Source organism: Vulpes lagopus, chromosome 11 (genome assembly GCF_018345385.1).
Source record: "Vulpes lagopus strain Blue_001 chromosome 11, ASM1834538v1, whole genome shotgun sequence".
In the NCBI taxonomy this organism is placed as follows: Eukaryota; Metazoa; Chordata; class Mammalia; order Carnivora; family Canidae; genus Vulpes; species Vulpes lagopus.
In genome coordinates this window covers 25,645,822-25,668,571 of record NC_054834.1, presented here as the reverse complement: position 1 = coordinate 25,668,571, position 22,750 = coordinate 25,645,822, and the positions used below count along the sequence as shown (strand labels likewise).

Below are 22,750 nucleotides of genomic sequence, written 5' to 3'. Positions count from 1 at the left end.
CCGCACCTTCATCTCATACTCCTCCCGCGTGTCCATGGCGTCGCAGCGCAGGTCCTGCTTCAGGTCCACGTCATCCTTGAAGGACTGCGGAGCCGCAGGGGTGGACGTCAGGACTGGGGACTCGCCCTGTGCCGCCCAGCCCCGCGCCCTGGGGCCCCTGGCTGTGGGGCGGGGGGGTGGGGGGGTGGGGGGGTGACGTGGAGTCTGGGGTCACGGGCAGACCGGGTGCTGGGTGCGAGTGCAGCAGAGGCTCTGGGGCCCGTGGGGGCAGAGACCGGAGCTGGTGCCAGCTTTGTGGCTGACGCACAGTGTGACTCCGGGCGTGTCACTGCCCCTCCCTGGGACAGCCCCTGTCTGAGCTGCCCGGCAGCTGGACCAGAAAACTTCCGGGCGTTTCCAACTCTGACTGCATGGGAAGGGCCAAGTGCAGCCTATGGAGGGTGTGGCCTGCAGGTCCTCTGCTACTGGGAAACCAGCCAGGGGAGGATGTGCGCACATGCATGTGTGCACGAGCGTCTGTGCAGCTGCGTGTACATGTGGAGCACGTGTGAGCACACGTACGTGTGTACATGGGACCAAGGCCGGCCCAGGAAGGGACGTGGGGGAGAAGGTCAGTAGAGCCGGGGGCCGGGGGTCCCAAGAGCGGGAAGAGGGGAGTGGGCCGGGAGGCAGGGGCCCTCACCGAGTAGATGGCCTTCATGACCCGAGTGGCAGTGGACACGCTGGCAGTGTCATCCTCCCGGTCGGAATGCATCGTGAGCGGCTCGCGGTTCACGGTCTCCACCTTGATGTCCAGCTTCCGCAGGGTCACGTCCTTGCGGCCTGGACAGGGAGGGGCAGCCTGGATGCTCCGCCAGCCTCTGCGGCTCACCCCGGGGCGCCTGGGCCTGCCCGTTGTGGGCACGGGGTGGGCGGGGACCGTACTCACTGCCTTTGCGGCGGCGGTAGAGGAAGAACACCAGGGCGATGAAGAAGAAGGTGAGCAGGATGCCTGCGCCGATGGTGGCCCCCGCGATGACGCCCACGGGCAGCACTTCTGCAGAGGAAGGGAGGGCTGGGGTGAGGACAGCGGCTCGCGAGGACCCGCAGGCCGAGCCCCACGCGCTCCATTGGCATCGGGGTCGGGGCCCTGCCCCACGCCTGCCCGTGGGCCTGCCGTCCTTCCCCACCCCGTGGCCCCACCGCTTGGGAGCGGGTTTCCCCAGCTGGGCCCCATGCAGGCCCCAGAGAGCTGCTCCCCACGAGGCCTGCCGGGGGAGAGGCCAGGGAGCAGGACCCCAGCTGCCCACACCCTGGCCACGGTCACCTCGCTCTTCCAGCTGGATGATGGCCGTGCCCGGCCCAAAGCTGTTCCAGGCCGTGCAGTTGTAGTGGGTCTGAAAGTCGGCCTCCATGACGTTGTTGATGGTGAGGGTGGACAGCACCCCGCTGCCTGAGTTGGTCCGTTCCACCGTGTAGCGCTCCAGGGTCCCCACCTCCAGGAAGTTCTCCTTCCATGCCCAGGCCTGGGGGGGGAGGGCAGGGGGTAATAAGGAAGGGCACCCTCAGGGCACCCTCGTCCTGCGTGTCCTGCGTGCCCTACAGGCGTCCAGCCTTGCAGCAAACTCGTCACAGCTGCTGCCTCTAACCACGGCACGGGGTCTCCAGCGTAAGAAAAATTGGCTCCCGGCATGCCGGGGAGTTGGAAGCGCTCAGACACACCTGGGGACACTCCAGCATGCAGATACCCGGGCCCTAATTCTGAAATATGAGCCTCCAGAGGGGTCCGGGAAGCCCCGTGTTCATAGCAATCCCGTGAAGGCAGATACGGCCAGGCCAATGCACCGACGTCTGGCAGCCCCGATGTCCGGCCCCCGTGTGGCCCCCCGTCCTCGCCTACAGCATGACAGGCCCAGGCTCCGGGTCTGTGGTCTGAGAGGCTCACTGACCGTGGAGCAGTCCCAGCCTCCCCCTCGGCCAACCCAGGTGGGAGCCATCCAGGCTCCCCCACCCCACGCAGCAGCGGCCCCTCCCCCAGGGCCCCTCCAGTGCAGCCGAGGGGTGAGGGGCGGTGGCCGAGCGCTGGCTCCCTTCCAGGATCGATCTTCCTAACTCCATGGAGAAGGCCCCGGGGAGCCGTGCGCCGCGCGGCCGTGGTAATGAAGTGTCCCCGGGCAGCCGCGGAGTTAGCCGAACGGCCGTTAACTGTGATGAGGGCCTCGACGGCTAATGGTCACGGGAAGACTTAATGGCGCGTGGTGTGGGGACGAGGGGGCGGGGGGAGGCAGGAGGGGCAGGTGGCCGGTGCCGGCCTCCTGCACCTGTTGCTGCACACGCCCGCACACCCTCCGCCAGGGAGCCTGCCCCGGCTGCTGAGGACCCAAAGGGGCTGGGGAGTGCTCATAGCGGCTCAGGGTCACGACCGGGGTGGGGGGGGACTCACGATGCGGTCGGGGGGCGGAGTGCTCCCGATGAAGCACTCCACCTTGCCGCCGTCGCCCCTGACAGCGTACTGCACCGCCTCGCTGGAGATGATGGGCGGCCCTGCGAACAAGAGAACGCGGTCAGGGCCGGGGCGTGCCGGGGCAGGGGGGCGGGGGACGGGCCGCCCCGCAGGCCGCTCACCGTTCACGTAGAGGGGCACCTCCCTCTCGGCCACGCCGATCCGAGGCACGATGGCGCGGCAGGTGTAGGTGCCGGCATCGGCCTGGGTCACGGACTTCAACAGCAGCTGGTTGCTGTTACTCAGGACCTGGGCAGAGAGAGCAGCCTCGGGTGGGGAGCCAGGAGGCCTGGGCCCCTGGGTGCGAGGGGGGCCCCGCATTGGACGCAGTGGAGAGAAAGCAGGAAGGGCCACAAGTGAATTCCCGGAAGGGCAAAGGGCGCATCCCCCGACCCCAAACGGAGCCGCGCCGACGCCCGCCATCTCAGGGGCCTGGGCTGATGGGGGCACAGCGGCCGGTGGCTCGGTGATTCCCCTGAGGACGCAGCCTCCCTGACACCCCTTCTTAGGGCTTTCCCTGCCAAACATGGTAGGCGGCTTCCCCCCTGAAATCCCTCTCCCCACGGCTCTGGCCCGTGCAGTCCGTGCTTCCCGCCCTCCGGAGTCCGGAGGGCTCCACCCCGTCCGCGGAAGCCCCTCCACCGCCCCCCACCGCCACGGAACCGTCCAGCTGCGCTGCCAGGAGAAGCGGGTCTCGATGGCGAGCACCGGCTTCCACGTCCCGGGGCCCTCGACACGCCTGGCTGTGGCCTGTCCCCACCATACCCCGCCGTCCCATCTGCGACCGACTCCTTGCTCCGGGTGCCCGGGTCGGGCAGCAAGCGTCTTACCATGTTTGAATCCTTTTTGGTCCAGGTGAGGGTGAGGGGGGGATTGCCCACCCAGACGCAAGTGAGCGTCACGTCGGAGCCGATGTCCGTGGTCGTGGGCTTGGGGTCCACGACGATCCGGGGGGCAACTGCACAGAGAGGAGCCCGGGCGAGGATCTCAGCGTCGTCGGGGGCCCGTGGGCGCTGTCCTCTGCCCCTCTGCTGCCCCGGCCCCCGGCCCCACGGCGCCCTTGACCCCCCGGAGCCTGCCGAGGCCCCCGCGGCCACTCACAGTGCACGTTCACCAAGGTGCTGACGTTGGTGCTGCCCACTTTGTTGTGGACCTCACAGGACACCGGCTCCGTGAAGAAGGAATAGTCCACGTTGGTCTCGTAGCGACTCTCGTGGGCGTCCTCGATCACGAATCCGCCCTTGGCCCACCTGGGGGGAGGGCAACACAGCGTGGAGCTCAGGGCTGGGCCCCCCCGGCTCCCCCCAGCCCCAGCCCAGGCCCCAGGAGCTCCCGCCCCCCCCCACCCGCTGTGCACCTGTAGCCCAGGATCTCGGGGTTGGCCGTGGCCTGGCATGTGAAGACGACATGCTCGCCCTCCTGCACTGTCTGTGGCTCAATGGACAGGGTCACCGTGGGAGGGTCTGCAAACGGAACACGGAGGATCTTTCCTTCTCTTCCCAACACATGGCCCGGGCATCCCCACTGGGCGGAGAGCCGGGAACCGGACCCTGTAGCGTTCTAGCTCCGAGGAAGCGCCTTTCCCACGCGACCCCGCAGGGTCCCGGCAAAACCTCGCCCCCGCACGTGGTTAAGGAAACCACCATGATGACGTGCGCTCCCATTTTGCCCCCCAGATTGCTTTTAGTTTGGAGTCTCAGGGAAGACCCTGCAGGCCTGGGTTTTAAGCCTCTTCAGGTTTACAGAATTGGAAACTAAGGCTCAGAGAGACTAGGTCACAGCCTGGGTCACGGGCTGGGCTGCATGTGGTGCGGGCCAGGTCCCGGGGCCCCCTGGGTGCTCCCCGCCCAGGATGCCCGCTCACGGTGCACGTCCAGCTCGATGGAGGTCTCCTTGCCGGTCGGGACGGCCTCGTTCACACTGCGGCAGGTGAACACGCGCCCGATGTCCAGGTCTGTGGGGTTAATGAGCAGCTGGCTGACAGTGGTCTCTCTCTTGCCATCCTTCAGCAGTTCCTGGGGACACGGGGGGGCACAGGGTCAGGCCACAGGCCGCCTAGGCTGCCATCGGGACGGCCGGGCCGTGAGCTTCAACGGGGGTTCAGCCGGCCCGCCCCTGCCCCCCCCCCCCGCCCCCGGGCCCGGCTCTGCTCTGCTCCTTGCTCATCAGCATCCAGAGAAACTGGACAAAAAGCGCAGCGGGTTCCGTGCACCATCCTCCCGGACCCCGCAGAGTCCCAAGTGCGAGGCTGCGAGGTGTCCGCACCGGGCGGCTGACCGTGGCCCCCGTGCCCCGCCACCCCGGGGCCTACGCCGTGTGTCCGGCAGCCCCCGCGGCTCCTCCACGTGCACCTGCCCCCTCTGCAAAGCCTTGGCGGCCACCCCAGCCCTCAGGACCTCCCAGCGCACGCGTCCGTCCATCCTGCCCAGCTCTGGCCCGTGTGTCCCTCCTTGTGTGCGGGAAGGAGCGCCCGCCTCCCGACACCCCTTGGGTGGAGGGGCCGAAGGCCTGGGGGGCAGCAGGCCTCACCGTGCTGGCCACGGCGCCCTCCTGCTGCGTCCCGTCCCGGAACCAGATGATGGTGGCGGCCGGCTTGGCGTTGAAGGCTCGGCAGGTGAGGTTGTGCGGGGTGCCGGCCTGCAGCAGGAGCACGGGGCCGCCGTCGATCCTGGTGTCCTCGGGGGGGACTGCGGGGCGAGCAGAGCCAAGTTGGGGTGTGGCCGACAGAGCCCCTGCCCGGTGCCGTCCCTGCCTCTGCAGCCAGCCCCTGGCGGGGGCTGGCTCCCCCCACTCACAATCACTGTACCGCTCGCTCCCAGGGGCTTCGGGCCAGGCCACCAGCATGGACCCCTTGCGCCCCCCGCCCCTGTCCGTGCACAGCCCGCACGGTGCACAGGGGGCTTGGCCTCAACCCGGGGAAGCGGAGGAGCGTCCTCCTGCGTCCCACCCCGTGGGCCCCGTCCTTGGGCTGGCCCTGAGCCACCTGCAGGCTGGCGCCTGGTGCACTGCCAGCATCCCCCACCCCCCACCCAGCGACACAGCCATCCCCACCAGCGGGTGATTTCCTGCAGCGGAGTGAGAGCGGGCCAGCGCCCTGCCAGACACCTGTGAGGCCACCGAGCATCCCCCTCACGGTCCAGGCTCCCCAGCCTCCCGGCACTGGCTCTACCTGCACCTCTGCTGTCCCCCCTGCCGCCCCGTCCCAGGATCCTCAGCCTCCCTGCACTGGCTCACCTGAACCTCTGTTGTCCCCTGCCGTCCCCCCCACCTGCTGCAGGGGCCATCCCACCACAGCCACCTGTCAGCGGTTCCCAGGCGGGTGCTCTGAGCACCTCACCTACCTTGTGTTGGGGGCACAAGGTGACTGTGCGGCCCCCGCCCCGCCAGGGCTGCTGTCCCCAGGCGCCTACCGACGGTGCACAGTAGGCCCCGGCTGACCGCAGGAGGGACTGGCTGGCTCAGATTTCCGATGCCAAGAAACAGGAGGCCCCCCTGCCCTATCCCCACAGGCCCCTGAAGCCCGGGCGATCGGATTACAGGCTCCTTGGAGGTATGGCCGCTCCTTGCCCTGAAAGCCCGGCTGCCAGGGCGGGCGGCAGCCGGTCCCCGGGGATCCCAGCCCACCCAACCAACGAGCGAGGGGCGGAACACACACAGGCAGGGCTTCGGGGATAATCTCCGGGTGCGCCCAGTGTTGGCCGGGCCTGGAGGGGCTCCGTGCGACGTGCTTCGGGAGCCGGGAGGCCCCTGCAGGCCGGCGGGGGCGGGGCTCCCGGGAAGGAGCCCTGGAAGGGGCCCACCTGCGCCCACCTGCGCCCACCTGGGCCCACCTGCGCCACCCTGCACTCGGGCCCGCAGGAGCGGCTCTCCACGCAGGCTGCCCTGGCCTCAAGCCTGGCCCATCTCCACACCTGTCAGGGGACCTGGGGAGGCCCTGGGGTCCGGGCACAGCCGTGCCCAGCCTGGGGGCTCTGGGGAGGTGGGGATGGTGCTGGCCCGACCGTGTCCCACATGCCCGGGCTGCCTGTACAGCTCACACGAGCCCGACTGTGCGCCGAGGCCCGGGCTCCTCCTCCCGGGAGCACCTGGTCCCAGGCCAGCGGGTGCACGCACGGAGACAGCGTGGGGAGGCCGGAGTGGACACAGACCCCACGCGGGGTCCACCCGGCCCGGTCCTGAGCCATCTGCCTCTCCGAGTCTGCGCAAAGGAAAACGGGGCCGCTAAAGCGCCTGCCCCACCGCCAGCTAGAGGCACGCGTGCACGGGGATGCCGGTTCGCAAAAACATTTTTATGATTTGTGACAAACGTGCGTGTTAACATGGACACGCATCCGCGGCCTCCATTGTCCTGTTTGTAAAATTTTAAAAAGTAACAGGAACCCTCTCCCAGGGGCGGTGCCGTGAGGTCAAATAGGGAGCACGGACGCGACACACAGGGCCGGTGCCCGCGGGGGCTGAGCGAGGTGCCCGAGGGCTGCGCGTGGGCTCCGTCCAGCCTCTGTGGCTACACCACGGGCCTCACGTGGGGTCACCAGGCCACCTGGGGACACCCCAGGGTCGTGACCTCTGCAGGGCCCAGCTCTCCGGACCCCGACACAGGACCACGTCCTGTGGCCCTCTCTCCACCCCTGCCCACCCGTCAGCCTGTCCCCCTCCCACCCTTCCAGGGGCTCATCCCGGGTCACAGATTCCAGGCGACCGGAGGGAAGAGAGGGAGCAGGACAGAAAGGAATGGGGCAGCCGGAGGACAAAGGGGGCGTCGTGGGCAGAAACAAGCCCTGTAGAGGCGGGTGCCAGGGGGCGTGTCGTGGCCACCCCCCACTATGCCACCGGCCGGGATCCCCCCAGGAGAGACATCTGTTCAGGCAGTAGGACCCCAGCTCTCAGCCCCCGGCTCACCCCAGGGGAATCTCAGGGCCGGGGAGGGGGTCAGGGGCCTGGGGACCTGGTGAGGGGGGCAAACAGCCCCGGGTCAGTTACTGGGCTGGACTGGGGGGCCCGGAGCAACCCCGGGGCAGCAAGGCCGGGCCCCAGGGAGCCACGTGTCCCCCGGGTGGAGCCCAGCCCAGCCGGCCAAGGCCACCTCACGCACCCACCCGGGGCCCAGGCGCCCGCCCCGCTCCCTCCTACTGGACGTGGCGCTGGGGGGGTTTAGGGACGGCTGGGGGCTCCGGGGGCAGCGCGAGGCCAGGAGGAGGCCGGGGCGGGGTCAGGGCCGGTGGGGGCCGGGGCCTTACTCAGCACGGTGAGCTTGGCCCGCCGCGAGCGCAGGGCGGCCTCCGTTGCCTGGCACTCGTAGGACGCGTCGTCGGACAGCTCGGCGTCCGTGATCTCCAGGTTGTACTGGCCAGCGTCTGCGGAGCCCACGACCCGGTACCGCGGCCACGCTGCGGGGACACGGTGGGGAGGTGAGCCCCTCACTTCCCGTCCCCACTTCCTGTCCCGGCCCGTGACCCCGCCATCCTGGACGAGGAAGAGGAGGAGGTCCCAGTGGGGCATGGGCTCAACGCTCACAGGGGTTCCTCGGACACCGGGGTGAGTTGAGGCCCGGAGAGGAGAGGCGGCTGTCCCGCACAACCCCCATCCTACGCACCCCTGCCCACAGGATGCAGGGCAAGGACCCTGCCCAGAGGGTGCCCGAGGGCAGCAGGCTCCTCCGGGGGACGGTGGCTGTGCTCCCCGCCCCCGGGACCACAGCCTCCCCTCCGTCTGCCTGGAGCGCCTCCCTGGCGTCCGTCTGCCTGAAGCTCTTCTACCTACAGGTCTCTGGGTTTCCCTCCGGGTCTCAGGCTTCCTGCTGCCCTCTCTGTGCCCGGCGGCAGCCAGGACCAAGGGCAGTGCTTGGGGTGGGGGGCAGGGTGGAGGCTGGGACACACAGCGGGAGCACGGGGAGGGGGCGTGTGGACGCTGGGCCGGCGGGAGCCCACTCACCTTTGAGGCCCTGGCCCATGCCCAGCGCCAGCCCGTCCTTGGTCCATTGCACGATGCCCGAGTAGTTGAGCAGCACGCAGGGGAGCACGGCCCGCTGGCCCGCCACCACCGTCTGGTCGGCCGGCTCCTGGCTGAAGCGGGTCTGGGTCCCTGGCAAGGCCAAACGGGCACCGGGTAAGGACACGTGGGGGGAGGGGGCTGCACCACAGGCCACCCTCCCAGGCCCCCTGCCCGCCCGGCCCCTCCCCTAGGTCCTGCTCACCCCAGAGCCCCCTCCCTGCTTGCCCCTGGGAATGTCCTGGGAGCGGAGGCTCTTGGCCATCGCAGACTGCGGTGCCCTGTTATGTAAAGGGTCGGGCCCAGGCGAGTCCCGCCGTGTGGGGTACAGACAGGACACTGGGGCCGAGGCGAGGGGGACGGGGGGATGCCGGGGCCTGGGCAAGGGGGACGGGTGGGGGGATGCTGCGGCCAGGACGAGGGGGACGGGATGAGGGGGACAGGGGGATGCCGAGGCCAGGGCGGGGGTGGGGCGACACGCTGGGGTCAGGGCAAGGGGGATGGGGGGATGCCGAGGCCAGCACAGGGGGGACAGGGTCAGAGTGGGGACATGAGCCTGAGCCTCGGTCCTCCCATCCGGGCCTGGGTCGTCTCACCGCCCCCCCCCCGCTCCCACCCCCGCCCCCACCCCTTTGCAGGTGCCAGCTGCGTCCTGGTACAGCACCGCTGGCCATCCTGGGGCACAGCTGGGCTCTGTACCCTGCCCCCACCGGGTGTATTGAGTGAGCCGCCACCAGGCACACATGTGAGCGGCTCCATGGGCCAGCAGAGGATGCACCCTGAGGACCCACCCCGAGGACGCACCCCGAGGACCCACCCGACGACGTGCCCCAAGGACGCACCCTGAAGACCCACCTGAGGATGCACCCCTAGGACCCACTTGAGGATGCACCCCAAAGACACCCCGAGGACACACCCCTAGAACACATCCCAAGGACCCCTCTGAGGACGCGCTCCAAGGGCACACCCCAAGGGCCCACCCCAGGATGCATCCCAGGGACCCACCCCAAGAACCACCCCCCCCGAGGGCCCACCTGAGGGTGTCTGCGCAGTGTCCAGGGCGCGGACCCCGAGCCTGCTTCTCTGCGCCTGCCCCGACTCCAGGGTAGGGGGGTGTCCGCGTGCCCCCGCCCCGCCCCACCCCATGGGAGCCCAGCGCGTATGACTGTTCTGCTCCCCTCGGTGGAGCCCCACGGCCGCGGCGGGAGCGGAGCCGAGAGCTGCACAGTAATTGCCTTTAATTGCAGAGCCCGAGTGGAGCGCGGCCTGGGTTGCTGGCGGCTCCCCCAGGCGCCGCAGGAGGGGGGGCCGGGGTCCCCAGCTCGTCCGCCTGTCACTGCCCATCACTGCTGAGAGCTCAGGGGGCTCCTCCCGCCTCTTCCCTGTGCGCTCACGAGTCCCCGCACCCAACCCTCTGGGGGCCTCTCCACGCCGCAGACCTCCCACCAAGCCCCCCACGTGGGCCCCAGGCTGCGTCCCCCTCCCTGCTGCCTCCTCCTCCAGCGCCGTGTCTCCCCTTCTTTCCAAACCGGCCCCACATCCCCTTCTTCCCGGAAGCCCTCCTGGATTGAGGGTCCCAAGGTCCTAGGCCACGCACAGCGGGTGCCCTCGGTCTGCACTTCTGTCCCAAACGGGAACAGACTGCACCCACATCTCTGTCTCGGGGAGACCGCAGCTGCAGGGCGGGGGGGCTCCGCATGCCAGGGTCAGGGCCGGCCGTCTCCGCCCCGAGTCTCCCTGGACATCTGACGTCCAGCTTGCCTGCTGCACCAACGGCCAGGCGGGGCAGCGTCTCCACCGCGGGGGCGGCATCCACGGGCATCTCCGCAGACCCGTGCCCACCGGGTGCCCACGGCTGGGCCTCGGAGGTTGGGCAGGTGCCGAGATGGCGGAGAGCGGCCAGAGCGCAGCCTCGTGATCACTCCCCGCATCGCCCCCCTTGTTACTCGGTTCCCTCACGCCCTGTGCCCCTCTACTGCGCCTGGAGCTGCGCCCCACGCCCGCGGTTCTCCTTCCCCGGCTGAGCCTGCCCAGGGCCAGGGCTGGGCCTCATTCCCGGCTTCCCTGCGGGGCCCGGACCCCCATCTCCAGGGGGAGTCCCCAGAAAGCACCAGGAAGCGGCTCTGTCCGCGGGGAGCACGCAGCAGCCGCCCCTGCGGCGGAAAGGAGGGGAGGCCCTGGCGGGCAGAGGCGGGGGGAGCTCGCAGGGCAGGGCGGGCCGTGTGTGCCCACTCACGCTCACGGCGGCAGTTAGGGTCCTGCGGGTGCGGGGTGGCCTGGGAGCCCCAGCACAGACGCCGGGGCCTGCGCGTAAAACCTGCTCCTGGTTGGGGCCATTGGGTCGGGGGTCTCCCTGGGATTGGGGCAGGGCACATAGTCAGTCCCGAGAGGCTCCCCGGGGGAGGCAGCGCAGGGCCGAGCTGGGATAAGGAGGGGAGCCCATACCCGGGGACCCCACGCCACGATGGGATGGCTGAGGAAGAGCCTAGAAAGTGAGCCGTGAGGGTCACCAGCTGGGGCATCGCCGCGAGGGCAGATGAAGGAGGAGGTCCTGGGGACACCCTCCGGGTCACAGAGGCTTGAGGAGCCGGTCCCAGTGGCCCAGCTGGCCTGGCGAGGACACAGCCATGGCCCCGAGGCCTCGGAGCCCCCAGGGTGCGCGCCTCCCACCCAGGGCCCAGGCATGGCTCCCGCTCCAGGAGGGTCTGGGGGGGTGGCCACCCTGGACCGGCGACACAGGCTGAGCCTGCGCAGAGGCCGGGAGGGCGAGGGACATGAAGGGGACCTGAGGAGAAGCTGGAGGGTGGCAGGGAGCGGTCCGGGGAGAAAGGAGGAGTGCGGGGGCGGGGCACTCTGTGCCTCCCACGGGAGCCGGGCAGGGTCGCTGCGGAAGCCCCATCCCCAGCACCTGCCCCCCAGCTCCCGCCCCACTACTCCCTGCACTGCTTGGCTCGGGTCGCGGCACTTCTCGAGCCCGCCTGGGACTCAGGTCCTCGTGTGCGCCTCTGTGTCCCCCACCTCTGGAGCCCCTGGAGGACAGGGATGCTTTGATTTACCTCTGTCGCCCCTTCACTCCGGGCAGTGGCCCCTAGGGATGGTGACTCCCAATCATAAGGTCCAGCTACGCGCCAGGCATGGGGCGGACGCGTCACACACGTGTCCACCATCACGATAGCTGCGCCGGCGGCTGTTCCGTCCACTTTATACAAACGGGAAACGAGGCTCTGGGGACGTAAGGTATGGACACTACCGAGTGGCAGCGACTAGCACGCACTCGGGGCACTCGGCCCCGTGCCATCCCCGGGGACACCCAGTGTTCGGGGCTGGTCCCCACTTCACGCCTCGGACTCCAGCACGGCTCTGCGGACTTGGGCCTGGGCCAATCTCCCTCCGTCCCCCACCCTGCGTCATCTCCCCTTCCATTGGGCCCAGGGAGCACAGGGGTCGAAGTCCACGTCTGATTCGGAACCAGAAGGGACCTCTCACTCCGTCCTGCAGGCCGCGGAGATGCCTGCAGATGCTGCGACACACGCCACAGGCTCCATGTGGACACGCACGGCTGTAACACAGCAGCCCACGTGTTCCTGGGCACCCCCCGGGGCACACCGCCCCCCGCACGCCCCGGCATCCTGTCCCCAGAGCGCTGCCTGCCAGGCCAGCCGGGAAGCAGGGGGATGGGGCCAGGCACACGAGGCTGCGGGAGGGGGCTGGTGGGGGCTGGGCCCTGTCTCCCGGGATTTATCAGCCGCGTAGTAACCCACGCTCCGTACTCCAGCTTGCTGCTGGCTCAAAGGGAAGCCTGTGATTTGCCCCGACAGCTCTCAGATGGAACTAAATCTCTGCACACTCCACCCCTCCTCCTGCCACGCTGCCCCCCCCCCCGCCCCTCCTGCTCTACGACACAGCAGCCAGGGAAGGCCCCTCTGTCGGCCTCGCTCATCTCCCCGAGCAAAGGACTGCGATCTCCGGCTGGGCCCGGCTGAGGGGACAGCGGAGGACAGAGGAGGATTCGCACTTCGGGCAGAGGAGCAGAGAAGGCGGGGAGGGCGGAGGCAGGGCCGGAGGGGCTGTGGGCAGCGGGCAGGCAGGGCCACGCGGGAGGGGGACACGCCGTGGCTCCGGTTGGACGGAAGCTGCCGCGGGTGAGGGGGGTGCGGGGGGGGCGCGGCTCTGCTGACCTGGCGTGGCCCGAGTCCAGGCCAGAATCAGACAACGTGCTGTGGCCCCCGAGGCTCTGCCAAGCCGAGAGCCGGGGTCAGGAGGCTGGCGCAGGTGCCCTCGGGCGCGACTGAGCAGACGTCAGGTGACGCGAGATCAGATGTGGCCCCAGACAAGCCTCCACGGCTGCCCCAGCCCTGCTGCGTGGGATCCATCTCGTTGCCCGAGGCGAGCAAGTGGCCCTGGGCGCCCAGACTCGGCCCCCCGCCCCCCCCCACCCGAACCGGTCTGCCCTCCCTCCCTCCCTCCCTCCCCCAGAGCGGGCTGGCCAAGCTGCTGAAGCAGATGCAAGCTGGGGAAGGCACAGCCCAGGGAGAGTCTTTCCAGGGACCAGATGGGATTTTACAAGTGGCCACACTCTGGCCTGGTTTCCTGCGTCTGAACAGGCCGCAGGGCTGGCCGCGGGGCCGGCTGGTCCTCCCAGAGACCGCAGAGCAGTTCCCTGGTCTGCGCCATCGGGCCAGCCCCGGAGAAGCAGGGACAGGAACCTGAGAGAGGCTGGGCCTGGCCCCGGACCAGCACCGGGAGGGCACACGGCAGCGGTGGGCAGCCCCGGCCCCTCCAACTCTGGGACTTCGCTTCTCTGGGCCTCAGCCTCCTCAAGCCAGGACGGTGAGCCGCCGGCCCCCAGGGCCCTCTGGCTCTGCTGCTTTCAGATCCTGTGGCAACACCTGCTCCCCCGGGGCCTCCGCCAGACCTTGCTGACCGTCCAAGGACTCGGCCCCGTGCCCGTCCCTCTTGGACCGCGGGGAAGAGCTGGTGCACCTGCGGCCAGCCTGGCGCTTCCTCCCGGCCGGGGGCGGGGGCCCTTGGGTTTGGGACAAGACTCAGATGGTGACCCCACACAGGGAAGGAAGGACGGCCTCGGCTTCCCCTGCAGGGCGTTCCCCGTCCACTCTCCTGACATCCCCTCTGCTGGACTCACAGTGGGCAAGCGGAGGGCAGAGGGCCGGCCACCCCGGTCCTCGGGGGACCTGCCAGCCCAGGCCCCTCGCAAGGATTTTGAGCTCCCGAGCTCTGAGAGACTGGCAGGTGCAGCTGGACGCACACCCCCTCCCCCGTGTGCCTGTGGCCCTGCGGCCCCCTCTGTCCTGCCAGCCCGGCGACACCTGGGCCAGACCCGAGCTGACAGCTCTATGCAAATGTGCCCCTGGCAGGGGACCCAGAGAATGTTTGGTGGGAAGGACAAGGGCATGAGAGCCCAAGTGGGGCTGGCCGCAGCAGGTATGACAGCGGGAGCAGGGAGGGGGCCGCACGAGGTGACGGTTCTGCTGAAAACCTGAATTTCAATCTGGCTTCAGTGGACAAGGGGAGGGCGGTGTGGGAGCAGAGGCAGGTGGCCGGCAAGGACTTCGCTGACGGGAGGGGGCGGGGAGGACAGCAGAGGCCAGGCCGGTCGCACAGCCAGAGGCCGAGGAGACGGACAGAAGGCGGCACAGAACGGCGACCCCTGCCCCCCCACGCCCCCCAGCCCTGCACCTGCTGTCCCCCAGCAGCCCCCAGCTGGCAGAGTGGGCGCAGACACGGGGGCACCAGCAGAGGCTGGGGCGAGAAGAGGGCCACACCCAGCAGAGGGAGTCGGGGCAGGCAGGGGGCGAAGGAGCCCAGGGGCGGCTGCGGCGAGCAACAGGAGAGAACCAGACGAAAAACGGAAAGAAGAAAAGGAAATGAGAAAGGGAGTCCGAAGGTCAGAGGGAACAGGGCCTTGGTCACCATCCAACAGCTTTACTCCAAGAAACTGAGGGTCGGCAGGGGAGGCAGGTATCCGGTGGCCCCCGAGCTGACCTCCCAGCCAGAGGCCCCGTCTGGGGTCCCCCCAGCCCTGCTGGTCCTGCACGGGACCCCCCACCTCTGCCCCCCGCGACGGGAGGGAAAGCGCGGGAGGTGAGGTGTGGACCAGAAGGCCAGGAAGGTGGGTGGAGCGGGGGGGGGGGGGGGGGCAGTGAGGAAGGAGCGGGGCCAGCGACGGGGCATCTGGGAGAGGACAGTGAGCAGCAGGGCCGAGGCCCGGGGCTGGGAGGCTGCCTCGCAAGGCCCTGAGCATCTAGGTCAACGGGAAGGAGTGAAATCCTTGAGAAAGGGAAGGGATTTCTGAGCAGATTAGCCAAGGCCGGGGGGGGGGGGGGGGGTTAGGAGAGGAGACAACGAGGTGACTCCAGGGGCAGCTGGGGGCCAGGCCCGGGCTCCCCCACAGAAAAGTCCCCCGACCCCCCCAACAAGGCTCGAGGCCCAGGGAGCGAGGCAGGCTGCTCCCCAGACCCTCTGCAGCGGGCAGGCGGGCAGAAGGAGGGCTTTCCCCCACCCTGGAGCCGCGAGCCTCTCTCTCGCCAAGCAGGGGCTCTTCGGGACACCTGTCCTGTCCCCTCCCGGATTGAGACCTTCACTGTATCCCTCACACTTCACACCACCTCCTCTCAAAATTAAAAAAAAAAGGAGAAAGCCCAGCAGATCCGGGTACGGGACTTTGTCTCCCTTGGGGCCGGGGCGGCCTCAGCACAGATGACCCCGCAGATCCCCCAACGCCAAGAGCCGGGCTAGGCAGGCCCCAGGGACAGCGCAGGGTGCGGACGGGGTGCCCTGCTCCCCAGCAGCGTCTGCGGGAAGGGCTGGCCAGGAGCCCCCAGGCCGGGCGACAGCAGTGACCGCAGTTCCCCAGGGAGCAGGCTTCCCTGTCGTGCAAGAACGTTCCAACAGCACGCGGCGAGCGCTCCCCACGTCTGCAGGGGCTTGGATGAGGCCGGATGATGATCGCCTGCCAGCCACCTCCTGGGGGCCTGGCGCTTTCCGATTCTCCCCACGTGCCTCCCATGTTCCCCTCATGGATAGACGCAGGCCTATCAGATAATCGATCCGTAACCGTTCGATCAGGGTGGCTGGAAACAGTTTGCGGGACCAAGGCCGAGAGGCAGAAATTCTGCGCAGGGTGCAGGGACAGAGAAAGGATGGGCCACACACAGTGGTCCAGGATGGAAGTCACACACGTCGGAAAACTTCTGTCCCAGCGACCGACGGCGAACCTCTGTGGGTCAGTGACAGGCTGAGCGTCTGATCACATAGACTTAGACCGTGGCTTCGTGTGTCGCTTGTGCTGTGTCTCATGGTGACTCCTCGGCTGCAAGAGGAGGCTGTAGACTGGGACGCCAGGCGGCCTCTTAGGCACCTTCCAAAGTGAGGTGCACGACGTGCTGGGTGCACAGCAGGTGCCCCATAGACGCACAGCGTTTGAGCCTCCAAATGACAGAGTGGACAGTGACTCGGCTGTCACCGCAGGTGGATCCCGATGTCCCCCGTCGCACCATCGGCGACCCGCCACCCTGCACGGCCTGGGCGGCCAGCCAGCACCCGGGCAGCGCCGCCGATGGCCGGCGGGTTGGGGACGTGCCCTCCATCAGTGGAAACACGGCGCTGCCCACACGTCGGGCTGGGCCCGGGGTTGCGCGCTGGCGGCCCTGCGGCGCACGGGACACTCCACGGACACGCACCTGCTGGCTGGTCGTCCACGGAGCCCTGACGACGGAGCAGGGGTGGGGGACACGGCCCCAAAGGAGCGGCGGGAGCCCAGACGCCACCGACACGGGCCGAGACACCTGCGAGCAGCTGCAGGGCCGCGAACCGAGGCGAACTTGGAACTCGGGTCGTGTGTCTTGAAAAATGAAACGCTTTCCCCGTCTGGGCGTTCCTCTACTTTCCAGAAGCTTCTACGCCCTTGAGAGAGGCTGCACGCAGACAGGGCATGTCCTGACTTGGAGGAGACGGAAGTGGAAACCGGGCTGCTCTGAGGTTCGGGGCTGCGGCGTGACGCCCATCTGCTCAGCCGGGGCGGCGGCGGGTGTTTGGTGCGCGCGTGCGTGTGTGCGCGTCCGTGTGCACGCGTCTGTGTGCGGGCGTCCGCATGCATGTGCGCGCGTCCGTGTGTGGGTGTGCGTGTCCATGTGCGCGTGTCCGTGTGGGCGTCTGCATGCATGTGCGCGCGTCCGTGCGTGGACGTGTGCGTGCATGTGTGGGCGTCCGTGCGCGTGCACGTGCGTGTCCGTGTGTGGGTGTGCGCGTCCATGTGCGCGCGTCTGTGTGGGCGTGTGCGTGCATTGTGGGCGTCCGTGCGCGTGCATGTGCGCGCGTCTGTGTGAGGGCGTGTCCGTGCGTGCGCGTGCATGTGTGCACGCATGTCCATGTGCATGAGCCCGTGCACGGATGCGCGCCCGCGTGCGTGTGCGCCCGTGCGCATGTCCGTGTGCGTGCGCGTCCGTGTGTTGGTGCGCGCGGGGGGGGGGGGCACGTGTGTCCCTGTGTGCGCGCCGCGCCTCGGAGCCCGTGTCCCTGCTCCCCTCCGCACGAGGGTTGACGCGGAGGCGCCCCGGCGGCAGGACGGTCCCGGCGTTTCCACTTACCCTCCATGCAAAAGGCTCCCCGCAGCGCCACATGGAGGCCCCGGGGCGCGACGCCGGTCAGTCCTGCGCAACCCGCGGCTCCGCCTAACCCGGAGCGTCCTGCCTGGGCGAGGGGCCCTGACCTGGGGCCGAGGGGCCGGCGGCGCGCAGGCTCCGTCGTGACCGGCGCGGGGGCCTCGGGTGGCCGCGCGGCACCGCAGGGGCTCCCGCGGGTGGGCCTCCTCCGAACCCCCTCCTCCAGGCAGGCCTCCCGCGCCACCACCTGGGCTGCGCCCCGCCCCCCGGCTTCGCACACGTTCTGCCCACTAGTGTCCTGGGGCCACGCGGGTAGGACGCAGGTGCAGGCCGGGGGCCTCTCCCGGCCCCTCCCCCTCGGCCTCCGGGAGCCCGCGTCTGTCTGTCCTTCCTCCCTCCACCCCCGCAGTCTCCGCAGTAACCTCACGAGTCCCCACCCGGCAGCCCCTCCCCACGGGGATCTGGCCGCCCGGGACTCCGCTCACAGCAGATTCAGCCCCGCGATGTCCCTCTGGGTGACCCCCACCACCCCCACCCCGCGACGGGACATCCAGGCCGGCATCCGCCCCGGATATCAGAGCCCTTGAGGCTCGGCCTGCCCCCCGGGGTGGACGGGGCGGGGGGAGGAGGAGCTCAGGGAGCTGGGGCAGGGGGGCTCCAAGCGCCAGGGAGAGGCCCCCACGGGGGTGGGGTGGGGGACGGGCCTCAGCGCGGGTTCTCCGAGATGGCAGGTGGCACTGGGCGCCCTGGCCTTGGCTCAGATCATCCTAGACCTTCCTTCCCGAGCCACCCCGACCTCCACCCCGACCTCCTCAACCTCCTGGGACCTCACTGGGCACCCTGACCTCTCCGCACCTCACCAGGCTCCCCAACCTCCCTGCCTCTTGCTGGGCGCCCCAACCTCCCCGGGCGCACGGAGCTCCCCACGCAGAGCAATGGCAGGAGGGATGACCTGCTGGGGAGCGCTCACTGCTTCGCTCAGGAGCCAAACGACCAAGGGACACACAGGCCACCAGCTGTGCCCCCGCTCACGCAGTCCCAGACACCTCATCCCCCTGGGAATGACTTTCCCTACCAACACCACAGCTCCGGGCTGGGCGGCTGGACGCGGCAGGTGTCCACACTGCAGGGAATGTGCTCCAGTCCAGGCGGGAGGGCGGGACGGGGTGGAAGGTTCCCAGAGGGCAGCCAGCGGGGCAGGAGCAGGGCAGGCCCCATGGAGGGCAGGAGGGCGTGACCCGGGCCTGTCGCTCGCAGCCCTGACGCCTCCAAGGAGGTAGGAGGGTGCCCCACGCAGGAGACAGGACAGAGGTGGGCGGGTGGGCAGGGGTGCAAGGGGGGGTGCGGGGGCTTCGGCTGCCCTGTAGTGGCCCGGTCAGGGGGACACAGGAGGGCAAGGGGGGAGGTTCCAGAACTGGGCTGGGCGGGGCGTGGGGGCTGTGGAGGGCGACACCACGGTCATTACACGGAGTCCAGTAAAGTCCTGGGGGCGCCGGGTGGCAGAGGAGCGTGGGTAAGGCACAGGGGGGTGTGGGGGGTGTGGGGGGTGTGGGGGGGAGCCTCACCCCGCCCCCCCACAGCAGCACTGATTCCAACCACAATCTCGTCCTGGCAGCCAGGCCACCCCGTCTGGCTAGAACCCACCCGAGGCGGCCAGCAGCTCAGGTTCCCTCGTGCCTGCCGCTCAGCAGGCGGGTATGGACATGCGAGCCCGGAAAGCCAACCTGACCCCCGCCCCAGCACCCGCACCGAGCGCCCGTGGCCTCAGGCCCGGCTCTGGCCGCCGCCCGCCTCAATCCTGGGGGCCGCTGTCCCTAGCGCGGCTTCGCTGACCTCACTCTGTCCCCCTGCTGAGTGGTGACCGCGCATCTGGGGACGCGGGGCCCCGGTCCTGGTGGGAACGTCTGCCCCTGAGTTCTCAGGCCAGGTGCGGGTGCTTACGCGCCTCGAGGACGCTGCCCAGAGCTCGCTTGCTTCTTTAATAAAGATTTTATTTATTTATTCATGAGAGACCCAGAGAGAGAGGCAGAAACACAGACAGAGGGAGAAGCAGGCTCCATGCGGGGAGCCCAACCAGGACTCGATTCAGGGACCCCGGGGTCACGCCCTGGGCTGAAGGTGAGCCCCCGGGGCCCCTACCCAGGGCCCCCACCCAGAGCTCTCTGCCCCAGGCAAAGGGCTGAACACGGCTGGACACGGCCGGGGCTCAGGACGAAAGGCCGGACGCTGAGGCCCCAGGACGAGCGAGGCCGACCCAGGAGGCACCTGAGCGGGCGGCGAGCCGGCGACGAGCCGGTGGACGCCAGCGCAGAGCCACACACACATGGGTGCCCGGCCCGACGCGGGAGGGAGGCCTTCGTGCGGCGCCCGCGCAGGCCTTGCGGTGGGGAGGGTGCCCTGGGGTGCTGAGCCGCGGGGACCCTGCGCCTCCCTCCCGCTCCGGGGCGCGGGCCAAGGCGGGCCAGGAGCTGAGCCCTACATAGCGGGTTGGAGCCCCGCCGTTCCTCCTCCTCCAGGCGACGAGCACCGGGTCCCAGAGGGCAGCCCTCCCGGGTCTCCGGGACCAAGACCACGCCCCAGCCGGGCCTGGACACAGACCCCGAGGACCCCCACGCCCACACCAGCACCCCCGTTTGCCCCCGTGGGACCGTGGCCTCGGGACAGCTGTAGCTCCTGTGGGGGGGGGAGGTGGGGGGAAGGAGGGGACACAGGAGAGGCGGGGGAGGGTCTGCCTTGGCCTGGCCAGGCGCCTCGGGCACTTCTTTGTGGCCAAGGGCCTCACAAGCCTGGGGGGGCCGGGGAGGTAGCGACGGAATAATAATGAAGGATTTTTAATAACTCCTCAGCTCCGGTGTCAGCTGAACGGCGCCGCGCAGCCCGTTGGGAAAACTTCGCGAGGAACTGTCTTCCCAGGAAGGGAGACGGAGCGGAGGGCGGGCGGCCGAGAGCTGCGAGCGAGCACCGAGGGAGCACCAAGGGAGCATCGAGCAAGCACCAAGGGAGCACTGAGCGAGCACCGAGGGAGCACCGGGCAGCGCAGGGGCAGGCGGGGCTGGGCCCAGGCCCTCGGGGCGCTTCCCCTCCCACCACGCGGCCACCCAGCACCAGGCGATGACAGCCCGTCGCGGAGCCCGGGCACACCCCCGCCTGAGGGGCGGCACCCACCGGGACGGCAGTCATGCCCTCACCCAGGAACCCACCCGCCACCCTTCCACACCCCGTACTCGGAGGACACTGGGGCCCAGGGGCAGCCGCGGGAAACCAGAAACCCACGTCTCCCCAAAATGAACACAGCTTTACCAAATCTGACTGTCACGCGTACTTTCCTGGGGCGGCGCTGCTCGCACAGGGGCGGTGTGGGGGGGGGGGGTGGAGCGGGTCGGGGGGGGCCGTGGAAAGCGTGGGGTAAACCCGCCTCCACTCGCACGTCTTCTCCCCCATCACTCTCGGCGGGCTTCCTGGAAGCGGTGGCCGTGCCCGTGGGCCGGGAGGTGGAGACCTGCCAAGCCTCCGGAGCAACAAGTGGAAAGGGCTCGGTGACACCGATGGCGGAATGTTCTAGGAGCCTGAGAAGCCCTGGCAGGTACCGAAGAGCAGGGTTCGTCATCGGAGGTGCAGAGGCTGCAGCAGGCGGGCCGACAGGTGCCCGTTCTCTGAGGTCAGGGATGTACAGGCCTGTGGCTCCAGGCACGCCGAGACCTGGCGGGGCGCCCCTCGGGGCAGGACCAGCGCCCCTGTAGGGGCAGCCTGGGGGAGGTCAGGGCACGAGGGGCCACCCAAGCGGCGGGGCTCCAACACCGAGCCTCCCGTCACGGCTTCGGAAAGGGAAACCGAGGCAGCAGAGAGCAGCCAGTGCTCCCCAGGGACGTCCTGCAGTGGAGCCTGCCCCCGCCCCCACCCCGTCCCCCCCTCACCTCCCACCACTCGCGGCAGGATGGAAAGTGTCACCCAACTGTGACGCCTCATTAACACTTGGGAAGTCGTATTTCACAGCTGCCCCCGGCTCCGGGTGGCGGGTTATCGTTAGGGCCGCACATGGCACAGCGACTCGTGACCGGGGTGCCGGGGTGGGGGGGCAGCCCTGACCTCCTGGGCACCCCGGCCCAGCCCTGCACCCCTAGGCCGCTGGTCAGTCCGGGAGCCAGGAGGAAGGACGGGGGGCGGAGAAGGCCAGCCCTCGGGAGGGACCGACGGCAGCAGGCCCAGGAGGGCCCTACGCAGGGGCTCCCGGAGGGCAGTGTCAGAGCAGGCTGGGGAGCCCGTGTCCCGGGGGAACTGGGACAGCGCAGGGGTGGCAGGAGCCCACGGACGCGCTGGGGCCGTGGCCCTCGCACCCACCTCCCCCCGGGCGGAGGCAGCTCCCAGGCCTGGAGCCTCCACCGTGGCCCACCCGAGCGGCCCCGCAGCCCTGCTCGGGCCTCCCTGCCATGGACCCTGCCATACGGGAATCCTGGGGACTTGAAGAGTGGGGAGGACGCGGGGCATTGGAGCCCAGGGCCACATGGGCGCGGCAGACTCGGGGAGGGACGGCGTGGGGACACCTGTGAGGACGCCAGGACGCCAGCCACGCCCTTTCCTCCCGCCCGGCCCTCAGGCCCCCTCATGAGGCGCTGGGGGACGACGCCCGCGGGTGCCCCCTCCTCCCGAGAGGCCCCCAGGGTGGGCAGGTTCTCAGAGCCCTCGGCCTCTGGCGGGGCTTAGCTGGGCCAGGGCACAGCCCTTAGCGCTCAGCACGCCGGGGGTCACCCCAAGTCAGATAATGGTGATGAGGACGCCTCGGCTGATGTCCACGGGCAAGTGGGTGGCCAGAAACCTGGTAACTTGTGCTGAGGCTTCCCCGTGGCACCCGCCCCACCCCCGCCCCCGTGGAATCCTGGAACAAGTCTGAGAGCGCAATATTCAGTTGGAGTCTGTTCCACACTCGCAGCACATCCAGGGGGACCGGCTGTGTGCCAGCGTTTCCACCCAGTTCCAGACACGAGGGGTTCTCAAGGCACAGCCCTGCTCTCGGGGCGCCCGTGATAAACTGCTTTCGGGAGAGATCAGGCTCCCGCCAGCCACCAGCGGCGTGCGTGGGGAGAAATGATTAATTCTGACGCGGGGAAGACCAGGTGGGGACCTAGGCAGAGGCTGGGTGCGGGCAGGACAGCCCCGCGGCAGCACACAGGAGGCAACGCGAGTCTGCGCAAAGCCTGCGGGGAGGGTGGGGTGCGCGGGTAGAGCGAGGCCTGGCTGGAGCTCCGGGTGCTCGTGGGATGACAGGGTTGTCGGGATTCAAGGTGACAATCCCCTTGAACGTGCAAGCCACACGCGCGTGGCAATTATACGGCACTGGGCTGTCTGTGGCTCCTGGGGCGTAAGAGGGGAGTGGGTCGTGGCAGGTGGTGCCTCCATCCCCACCTCTTACCTCAGCAAGCGTCAGCCCGGAGTCCCACCTGCCTCGGGCCCCCCACGGAATCCGCAAAGAGGGGCGGCCCGGCACACGCGAGCACCATGTGGGGTCACCGGCACACTGATCACTGCGCAAGGGATGCAAGGGGCGGCCGACAGGGAGGCCGTCTGGCCTGGGAAGGGGTGGGGGGACTGGCGACCAGGAAGTCCCCAGGGAGGGGTAGAGAGGAGCTCCGCCGAACGCGGGACGGGGGGTCCCCAAGCGGAT

At 69.4% G+C, this 22,750-nt stretch overlaps 1 protein-coding gene across 2 annotated transcripts in view; it reads right to left on the bottom strand.

Moving 5' to 3' along the window:
• Positions 1-22,750, bottom strand: part of KIRREL1 (kirre like nephrin family adhesion molecule 1) — a 63,882-nt gene that overhangs the window by 4,555 nt on the left and 36,577 nt on the right. The window contains exons 2-14 of one of the 2 annotated variants that reach the window (XM_041721703.1): positions 8,414-8,563; positions 7,720-7,869; positions 5,012-5,169; positions 4,347-4,497; positions 3,840-3,945; positions 3,584-3,732; positions 3,313-3,440; positions 2,605-2,779; positions 2,423-2,523; positions 1,307-1,505; positions 929-1,036; positions 683-822; positions 7-84 (exon numbers count right to left, since the gene is read on the bottom strand). In XM_041721703.1, coding sequence (XP_041577637.1) covers positions 7-84; positions 683-822; positions 929-1,036; positions 1,307-1,505; positions 2,423-2,523; positions 2,605-2,779; positions 3,313-3,440; positions 3,584-3,732; positions 3,840-3,945; positions 4,347-4,497; positions 5,012-5,169; positions 7,720-7,869; positions 8,414-8,563 — 1,793 coding nt within the window. The remainder of the gene's footprint in view (positions 1-6; positions 85-682; positions 823-928; positions 1,037-1,306; positions 1,506-2,422; positions 2,524-2,604; positions 2,780-3,312; positions 3,441-3,583; positions 3,733-3,839; positions 3,946-4,346; positions 4,498-5,011; positions 5,170-7,719; positions 7,870-8,413; positions 8,564-22,750) is intronic. The other variant, XM_041721704.1, reaches the window with a different exon arrangement.